The sequence below is a fragment of the Synchiropus splendidus genome, chromosome 1, assembly GCF_027744825.2.
Source record: "Synchiropus splendidus isolate RoL2022-P1 chromosome 1, RoL_Sspl_1.0, whole genome shotgun sequence".
In the NCBI taxonomy this organism is placed as follows: Eukaryota; Metazoa; Chordata; class Actinopteri; order Syngnathiformes; family Callionymidae; genus Synchiropus; species Synchiropus splendidus.
In genome coordinates this window covers 66,738,385-66,748,724 of record NC_071334.1, presented here as the reverse complement: position 1 = coordinate 66,748,724, position 10,340 = coordinate 66,738,385, and the positions used below count along the sequence as shown (strand labels likewise).

The window sequence follows — 10,340 nt, the reverse complement described above, 5'->3', positions numbered from 1 at the left end:
ACCGCCCTCACGTGGTGGGCATTTGAAACCACAGCTTTTCCCATATAAACTTCCGCATGTATGAAAAAGAAGTTACTAAGTGAATTTGTGATTCTGCTGACTTCTGATGAAATAAAATTTCATGTTTGACCAAACATAAGAGCCATTTGTGTCATTGATTTCCCTAAAAACATGGCCCCTTTGAGCTCCACCCAGCAGGAGTAGCTTTAGTGGCAAGCAGGTTTGACAACTGTCAAACCAGAAATTCTTTGCAACTGATCGAGCTACGAAAGGACTAAATCTCTGGAGATTGAAAATGGAAACTTTGTTTGGGAATACCTTCATTACAAATTGCAGAAGGGACTGACAAGATTGGAAATGAACAAAATTACATGCAAAAAAAGCCTCCCACAATGCTGTGATTTTTAATCTTTTTAACTTTTTTTTTTTTTTGACTCAAACTTGCATTGGCGTAAAGAAATGGCTTTCTTAATTATCCCTGCATGTAGACAAGGGTTGGTCTTTCTTCTCTTGATCCTTGCCCTCTACTGCGTTGGAGGGAAAAGCGAGATTGATGAATCGAAAACTTCAGCACCAACAAACGTCCCGATTTTTGGACCTGTTGACCCTGAAATCAACCAACCCCAGGCCTTTCCAGATGAAGAAAGGGCTCACCTTCCCGTGTTTACAATGGACTACCCACGCATACAGGTCCCATTTGAGTTCACTTTGTGGGTACTCTTGGCCTCCTTTGCAAAAATCGGTACGTTCACCTTCTTCTTTGCTTGAAATGGTTTAAGTTTCTGAGTAGCTTCATGTTTGCTGTCGCTCTAGGTTTCCATATTTACCATAAAATCACTATCTGGATCCCTGAATCATGTCTCCTGATTTCCATTGGTCTCATCGTTGGTGCCATCATGCACTCAGTGAAAGAGGAACCCCCCGCGGTTCTATCAACCAATGTCTTCTTCTTATACATGCTGCCCCCCATCGTCCTGGAAAATGGCTACTTCATACCTACCAGGCCCTTCTTTGAGAACGTGGGCACGGTGCTGTGGTACGCCGTGGTGGGAACTCTGTGGAACAGCATTGGTATTGGGCTTTCTCTGTTTGCAATCTGTCAAATTGAGGCATTTGGTGTCCAGGATATTAACCTGCAGGTCAGTAAGCAACTTCAATGGTGATATGATTCAGATTAACCACAGCAGTGACTGAATGAAAAAGTATTAATGTTTCTTTTTTTAATCATCCCAGGAAAATTTATTGTTTGCCTCCATCATCTCAGCTGTGGACCCTGTGGCGGCACTAAATGTGTTTGATGACATTGCTGTGAATGAGCAGCTGTATATCGTGATATTTGCTGAGGGACTCTTCAATGATGCTGTCACAGTGGTGAGTTTCCCCAAAAAAGTCCATTCATTTCTATCACTTGGTGATTGATGTGATTTCATGAAGCATGGTCCTGATATCCAGAGGTCAGTAGGTCGCTCTCCTTGCTAAAAAAAGGGATGTGAGGTATACACCAGACAAGGACTCGATGATATACAACAATTCATTTAGTCACTGACAGATTCATGAGTCATGTTATCACTGAACCGTTTTCCGCATGTGCGCAATAAGAGAAGAAATGGCTGTCACTCTGCAACCATAGTGCCCCAAATCATTTAATCTTTCATGCGATGTATGCAACGCATCAAAGATCAAACATACCTTTCACATCACATTTTGATCAGTGAAAATTAAAATATAGAGTTTCAAAACAGCAAACATACAGTTTTTTCCTTTTCTTTTTTAGTCATGTTAGACTTGTGGACAAGTTCAATTTGTTCTAGTCTATTAATTGTTGTTGTTAGTTGCAGCTCAACAGTAGACAATGCCATCAAGTGGCCTTTGAAAATTAGAACAGTTTCATGAAACCCAGTGATGGGCTGATGAGGCTTCTTGAAACAGTGCTCTAAATCTGGATTTTAACAACCATTTCAGTGGTTCAATGCTTTAAAAAGTGTGGACACGGTTAATGTGAAATCATACTAAAATGGTATTAAAAATGTAGACTTTAAAATGCTTAAAAAAAATCTGCGACAATTTTCAAGCTGTGTACTGAATCTCATCATGTAGAGGAAAAATAATGTAGGAATGAATAACACATATATGTCAGGCTAAATGGCAGGTGTGTGAATGAGAGACTGCGGCGTGCTTCTGGTCTTGTTCCTCCAGTTTCTGGGTGGAAACATCACTTTCCACCCCCACTGAAACTGCAGTGGTTGGGCGCTCACTTGTTGGACTCCATTGCTCATCGTGATCCCTGTAAGTTGAGTCTTCCAGCATGTCACAGTCGAAGCATGCAAGTGCAGGAAGTCCAGCCATCGCTTGTAGCTAATGCTCAAGAACTGGGTCGTTAAACCAGCTCAGCCACTTTGCATCTGAAAAAGAAGTTGACCGACAGTTAACAAGACAATTACCTCTATGATTTACCTCTGATATTCTCTGATGTGTCTTTCTGCAGGCGCTCTACAGCATGTTCTCCTTCGTGGCAGACATGCCCAGTGTTGAATCCAGCGATGTCTTTCTTGGCATAGCCCGGTTCCTTGTCGTAGGGGTCGGAGGTCTTCTCTTCGGTCTGCTGTTTGGATTTGTGGCAGCCTTCACCACACGATTCACTCACAATGTCCGTCAGATCGAGCCTCTCTTTGTGATCATGTACAGCTACTTGGCCTACCTGGTGGCTGAGCTATTCGCCATCTCCAGCGTCTTGGCGTGAGTGGGAAATCATTGCACTTCTGAAAAAAAAAAAAAAAAAAAAAAATCTAGTGTGGCCTCTTACTAGATATCCACAATACCGGATGTATTACAAAAGTTCAAAAGTTTACCATCAGGCAAAACAGAATGTTGCTTTAACTACTACTTTAAAGGCCATTTACAAAATACGTTTTTTGTTTCTAAGAACATGTCAATATATATGAAATATACATGAAAAAAAAAATTATATATATATATATATATATATATATAATTTTTTTTTGTTTTTAACATGTCAATATATATGAAAATATACATGAAAAAAAAAAAAAAATATATATATATATATATATATATATATATATTCAAAAAATTGGGTTGTGTTTAGGACTAAGTGCTGCATGGGAACACGTTTTGGGACGAAGTAGTAGGATCCACAGCAAATATTGTCTCAGCAGGTATGACAAGCCCGAATCTGCTGCATGCCCCAACCTGTAGAACATTTAAATCCTATCAGGCCACGATGCCATTCCCTCACAGCTTTCGCCCTACAACCACAAACAGCATTATATATATATATATATATATATATATATATATATATATATATATATATATATATATATATATATATATATATATATAAAGTGAAGTATATATATATAAAGTGAAGATCTGACCTGAGAGAATCTAGGCACCAGACAACAAGGGATGCGTGTGTCTCCATCAGACGAATGGAAATCCCTCTATAAGGAAAATGCGGATGTAACACACTATCCAAGAGCACCCTCTAGTGTGAAGAAAAATCTACTTGTCATTGAATCGATGGAAGCTCAAACCTGCCATTTAGGGTACATATATTTTGGATCTGCATCACGCTATTTTAAAACATGACTGTATTATGGGCAGCTCTGAGTAGCTCTAAGCTTCCGTAGGATACCCATCAGTTCGTTGAATCTAATATTGACGCTACATAAAACTACAAAATGACATCATAGTTGTAGTCAACTATTCTTAAAGACAGACTAACGTTGAAATGAACGCTGATTTTCCCCGCCTGGTTACACTTAGATGTACAATGAAGCCATTGTGGTAGTCTCTTATTTTTTCTTTCTATTCCAATTCACATATGTGTGAACACTTTATTTATTTTTTTTATATTTATAATTTTATTTTTCCCCCCCACATTTTATGATTCATTAGACTCAACCCAAAGCATGACTGCCTTCCTAAATGAATTTGACCCTCATATGTAAGTGATCAAATTATATTAATGTTAAAGAAAAAATATATACTTTCATTTTTATGGACTTGATTTAGTTCCTCCTCAACCTGCTAAATATCTTCGTTGTGTCTTTAAATCAAATTGATGAGTAGTTATATGGCTTTTCTCTTAAAGTATGAAGTTTTTATTTTTTTTAAATCCTATTGTACTTTTCCCTGTTTATTTATTTATCGTACAAAGCAACTTCGCTATAAACAATATTGTTGCTATTCCTAATATAATTGCTCCTCCATGACCCTTCTTCAGAAACTTTAAAATCCTTTCAGTTTTTTTTTTTTTACCCGCTTTAAGTCTGACTCTCCTGGCTTCTGCAGAATTATAATATGTGCTATAACCATGAAGTACTACGTGGAGGAGAACGTGTCTCAAAGGTCTTGCACCACCATTCGACATGTGATCAAGATGCTGGCCGCTATCTCCGAGACCCTCATCTTCTTTTTCCTGGGTGTGGTGACCATTACCAGTGAACATGAGTGGAACTGGGCCTACATTCTCTTCACATTGCTCTTCGCGTTCATCTGGAGAGGACTTGGTGAGAGACGTTAATTACTTATATTTGCCAAAAAAATAAACAGAATCTGGTTATCTGTCCCCCGCAGGAATCCTGGTTCTGTCCCAGATCATCAACCCGTTTAGGACTATACCATTCAACTTCAGGGACCAGTGCGGTCTGGCCTATGGCGGCTTGCGAGGGGCCATCTGCTTTGCTTTGGTCTTCACCCTTCCTGACACCATCAACCGCAAGAACCTGTTTGTCACCGCTTCAATCGCCATCATCATTTTCACAGTCTTCATTCAAGTGAGTACAAATTAACATGAATGGATGAAAACAAAAAGAAGATTAGAAATATCTTGTGTAAAATATGCATTATCAAGACATTATCGAGACTGGAGAGTATCGACACCGAGAGAAGACCAAGACCAAGTATATATATATAAGGATAAATATCAAAGGAAAAACTAAACTAAACTGAACAAAAATCCAGAATCCTTCTTTTACCTTTACAGTTTTCTCCGTCGGTCTTGACTACTCTTGAATAGAATGCTGAGTCCACCCATTCCGAGACCAAAACAAGAGTAAAAATCCTTTTGAGACCGAGACTGGAAATAGAAGTGGTCTTGAGACAAAGACAAATCTTGAGCACTTAACACAAAGCTGGTCGAACGGCGTAAACATCCATGCCTAAAACTGACCATTTAAATACATGTAATATATTATAAGATATCTTTATTTAGCCAACTTTGGGGAAATTCCATTTAATTTAATTGTTGTAAGAGGTGAGGGGCCATCAATTGTGATCTCATCCTATCCAGAGTTGAATGAGCGTGTCACACTGCACAACCTGCAATACAAAAAGTCAATGAGCTATATAGAGGTAGATAGATAGATAGATAGATGGATAGATAGAAAGATAGATAGATAGATACATAGATAAATAGATAGATAGATAGATAGATAGATAGATAGATAGATAGATAGATAGATAGATATTGTCGCTTGCCTTTCTTTTTCTGTGAAACCAACGATCACTTGTTGCTCACCAGGGAATCAGCATCCGCCCAATAGTGGAATACATAAACATCAGGAGAACCAACAAAGATTTGCACACCATTAATGTTGAGATTCACAACAGGGTAAGAGTCACCTGTTACTACGCAAACAAGAAATACCAATTTACTTATTGTTTTTTTCTGTTGAGGTGATGGAGCACATTGTTTGTGGCATCGAGGACCTCTGTGGTCAGTGGAGCCACTACTACTGGAAAGACAAGTAGGATTGGAAACTAAATAAACCTCATGTTTATGAATAAATAACTTGTATAATGGGGATGTGTTGCTTGATATCAGGTTTAAAAAGTTTAATGACCGGATTTTGAGGCGCATCCTGCTGCGAGACAACAAGGCAGAGTCCAGTATAGTGTCTCTGTACAAGAAACTGGAGCTGCAAAGTGCCATTGAACTTATTGACACACCAATGGGAGACATCAGCGCAGCGCCATCTGTCGTCTCATTGAAGTAAGTCTCCTCTTTTTCCATGCTTCTCCATCTTAGTTTCCATTACAGACGTGAACCATTAACGTTTGTCTCTGCTTCTTCAGTGATGAGCGGAAAGAAGCAGCTCGACCCAAGAGGAGGTTTTTGCCTGGGGATGTGACAAAGATGCACAATATTTTGTCAAAGCACATGTATAAGATCAGACAGAAGGTGATGTTCCATTGTTAAGTTAGTCGTCAGAAGAGAGGGAACCTGCATTTTTGAAAGAAAAGGTTCATGTCATCATTCTGGTGTCTAATATTGAAATCACAATGAATTGCGGATAAAACCCAATGGGTTTTTTTTAGATATTTTTTTTAATCGAATCCCACCACTAGTTTTTATGTGCAAGGTGAGCAAGGTTTGGTGAAGTGAAGTTAGCCTGAGCTTATTTCCTGAGGACAACTCAACATGATGTTTCCAAGTAAGTAAGATAAAGCGTGCTGAATGATAATCTCCCTCCCTGCCATCCAGACGACGACATACACCAACAAGTATAACCTACCAGAAGACAATCCAGCACGAGAGATTCTGATGCGCCGGCATGCCAGCATCAGACGCAGCATCCGTCCAGGAAGTTTTAGAGAGATGGTGGGTTGAAAAACACTGACTGAATAACAAGTCTTTTTCTGTTTGGCTGTAACTTTGATGAAACCTGTGGTCCAGCCTGCACAGAAGGTATCGAGGTCTCAGAAGTACTTTTCCCTCCAGCCTGGAGATCTGGAGACAGCTTTTGCGCTCCGGAAAAGATCAGTCGGTGAGTATTGACGTATTCGATTTCTTTTATTTCTTCAAGTTCTTTGAGGATTAATGAGACGTTAAAATGGCTGTCAGGTGGCAGCGCTCGTTCAGGTGTACTCCCTCGTTCGTCCACTCGCTCTGAGTATTCTATGACAAGGCTGAACACTATCAGAGAGATGGGCGCTACTGGTGGAGCGTCCGGACATCCTGACGTGGAGGAGAGGAACGCACGGAGTCCAGTGTCAGACATTACAGGAGCAGGTCCCACCTCCATGAAGCGCTTCTCAAGCTACACAGACAGAGAGGTCAATGTGGATGACCCAGGACCCGAGGATGATGTGGTGCGTTCTCCTGTGTTGCCGAGGCCTTCTGGTTGGACACCAGAGAACATGACGGAGGACGAAGCTAGAAATCCTCTGTTTAGATCAACATCAGGATCAAAATGACTGGCACTTTAACTAAAGAAAAGTTATTTCTATGTCTTTATCAGATGAATCTTTCTGGCTAGATTGGGTCAGATGAAACACAACTGTTGCTGAACTTACTGAACAAAGTGAGCTCAAGACAGCTCTGGATTAACCAACTTTACTACAGGAAATTCTTTTTCCACAAGCACATGTGCTCCTGTGCACCACCTTGGATTGTTGGAAAGCACTGAAGAAAATGGAGGACAAAAAATGGATTGTGGTCATCTCAGTATTGGAATGGTGAAGTTGTAGCAGGCGCAGAGGTCAAGGTTCTCCCTTAAAGGCACATCTCCATCTCTTCATCTGAGGTGAAGTTCATTTTCTCATGGACTAAGGTGAAGGTCTCAAACGGATCCACACTGATCCGCTGCTGAAACAATCGGTACCAGACTGACAATGAGCTCATTGCAGTCTTCGGACCCCTAATAGTTGAGATGGTGATTGGATGGAACAAAAACCTGCACCCACTGAGGCCCTTCAAGGACCGGTGTGTGATCCCTGGACTACAGTTTTAGAAGAGCTCAGGGTGTGAGTGGGAATGTGACTCCTGAGGTCCTGTGATGGTGGATTATCTCCAGTGGGACGAGCACCTCATGTTGACCACTAGGCTATTTTATTTGTTGTTTTTAGCTCAGTTAAACTAATATTCTTTTCAAGGCCTTTTCAAAATGTAACCTTTAAATTTGTGTGATTCAAATGTCAAGTGTTTTGTCATCATTATTGTCTCTACCTTCGGGTGCATCTTGATGTGGACGTAATTTAATGCTTGAGTTTCCAAAGTGGCGGACAAACAAAATCAAAACAAAAAAACCCTTCGTTAATCAGCCACAGAAAAAGACTAATGCCCTGCGTCAATACAGAAACACTTTCAAAGGTTACTTTTGAAGGAGACAAAGTACATGAAGAGATTTCCAAAAATGAAAGCCATTTCTTTCTTTGTGTCTACAGACGGGGGTTAATCAAAGGCATGTTACAAAGGAGTCATGTCAGCATGATTTAATTTAAACACTTAAGCGTCTGAGTCCCACAACTGCCTGCTCTCACTTTCAGACAACAATGAAGACTGAGCATTGATTTAGTCCATTATCCTCCACTTTAAAAGGCATTGATCCGGTTATTAAACTCTCTAATTGTCTGCAACAATAAGCTGGATGCGATGTCTTCTCGTCTTCACTCTATCTGGGCAGCTGCACCAACAACACAAGGTTGTAGACTAAAAACAACGAGGGCAAGTATTTCCTGGGCATTTTAGTGATTCTGCTATGTTAGATTTTCAAGGGTGCACAGGATGAATGAACATTCACTCAGAAGTTCAGCACCTCAAATTATTTTCATGCCACAAAGTTGCTCTAAATGCATCCACCTGAGACCCAAGCTCCAAAACAGATCCTTAAAGTACATTCACACATTCACATCAGGTGCAGTTAAGTCACATTCTCTCAGGTCACTTATAAAAAGCTGGTTTATTAGCTGGGGCGTGGGGTCTATAGCTAGTAAAAGTGGCCATTCTTAGAGCCCTTTCACAGCAGCAGGGCTCTGTGCCCTGTCAGTCAAGCTGTTTTGTCATCTTTCGTCATGTTTATCACAGCGTACTCTGTAGGGATGTGAACTATCCCTAAAATATTGATGACAACTATTGTAACTTTTGACTAACACGACTATGTGGAAGGTTGAATGAACAAGACTTGACAGGATCCACAATATGCTTTTACTGTTTGCATTGCAAAAACAGCAACAGCAAACAAACAACTCAACTTGCGAATATGGCAAAACTGCATGGAGTACAGTGTGAATTACAGCGCAGTCTTGCTACACGTAACGGTGTCACAAATTCTCATCCACGTCACGATGAATCTCTTCAGTTGCGATGCATTGAGGAAAGAATGTAATGGCACACTGCAACCATGGCAGCCAGGGTCAGTGTATGCAGCATCTGATCATATACTTTCCAGCTGCATGCAGCATCTGATCATATGCTTTCCAGCTGCATGCTGAGAATAAAAATCCTTGATACTAACAACAAAGGATTTTTCTTTACAAGAATTACCGGAAGTTAAAATGTTTTCATTTCACTGCCTAAAATGATAGTAGCTTAACTATCAATTATCAAAAAACAATAAATATTTACTACACATTTATTGAGGAATCTATATTTTTTTATTCCACAATAAAAGTGGAATAAGTCTGGAAGAAGCAAATTAAAACCGACTTTAAATAGCCATTAAAGATTCCCAAAACTGTGATGAAAATACAATAAAAACAGGCCTTGAGGTTTTGTTTTTCAGCAGAAAAGCTTTCAATTATGTCTTTTTCTCAACACAGACAGGAATGTGCAAGTAAAATTGAAAAGAAAATTTGACAGCTAGTTGATAAGCGTATAAAAAACTAGTCACTGGGTTGTTTTTATTTATGAGCGTTCAAACATAATTGTTTTGGATAACAGGATCTAGTTTCTGATCATAATTAACCTAATAAATCACCTTCATCTTAAAGAGCCTGTGCTGAAATTGGTCGTCGTCTGCGGATCAGAGCACTTTAAAACCTCTGACATTTTCAGGAAAATGAATGTGAATCGAGCAGAACGTACACACTCCACAATAAATATGATGGAAAATAGCCCACTCATCAAATATGCATCACATTCATGCATTTTTTAAAGGCAATAACAGTTTACGGTAACATGTAACCACAAATCTGGGAAGGAGAAATGTGCATTTTATATGCGCGAATAAGGAATTGGGTGATTTGATGTTGTAAATCTTTTACGCAGTGTCACCACCTGATAAATGAGCAGCAGAAGAGGTGTTTTAATAGAAGTAAACAATCTGTTAAGAGAGTTAATTATTGCGACATGAGTAATGGCAGCAAAACTAACACTGCTTAAGGTTACTTATTATGAAGATTAAATCTGCAGCCGTTGCATGATCCAATCTATTAGTCATCGTTCAATTCATTAGCATTCATTGTTATTAATGGAGAGCATTTTTGTTGATATAGTATGAAAAACCTCAACTGGGATGAATTTAATTACCAAAACAACAGTTGCATCTCTGTAGAATGCGCCTCTCGTCCCGTTGTGACACAACAATCCATCT

The 10,340-nt window shown here is 39.6% G+C and overlaps 1 protein-coding gene across 1 annotated transcript; it reads left to right on the top strand.

Annotated features, from left to right (window-relative positions):
* The first annotated feature begins 252 nt into the window (after window positions 1-252).
* Window positions 253-8,377, top strand: LOC128764723 (sodium/hydrogen exchanger 2-like). The gene is made up of 13 exons (XM_053874774.1): window positions 253-742; window positions 814-1,139; window positions 1,234-1,371; window positions 2,486-2,736; window positions 4,318-4,535; window positions 4,603-4,802; window positions 5,549-5,638; window positions 5,704-5,774; window positions 5,852-6,019; window positions 6,103-6,208; window positions 6,512-6,628; window positions 6,704-6,794; window positions 6,872-8,377. The coding sequence occupies exons 1-13, from the start codon at window positions 460-462 to the stop codon at window positions 7,222-7,224; spliced, it is 2,412 nt and encodes an 803-aa protein (XP_053730749.1). The 5' UTR covers window positions 253-459; the 3' UTR covers window positions 7,225-8,377.
* The last annotated feature ends 1,963 nt before the right edge of the window (window positions 8,378-10,340 follow it).

What these genes read in the sequence shown, in the direction of transcription:
- LOC128764723 (XM_053874774.1), top strand. Translation starts at nt 460, where the DNA reads ATGGCTTTCTTAATTATCCCTGCATGTAGACAAGGGTTGGTCTTTCTT. An exon ending in GTTCATCTGGAGAGGACTTG is followed by an intron (nt 4,536 to 4,602) that starts GTGAGAGACGTT and finishes TGTCCCCCGCAG; the next exon opens with GAATCCTGGTTCTGTCCCAG. An exon ending in CAGGAAGTTTTAGAGAGATG is followed by an intron (nt 6,629 to 6,703) that starts GTGGGTTGAAAA and finishes CCTGTGGTCCAG; the next exon opens with CCTGCACAGAAGGTATCGAG.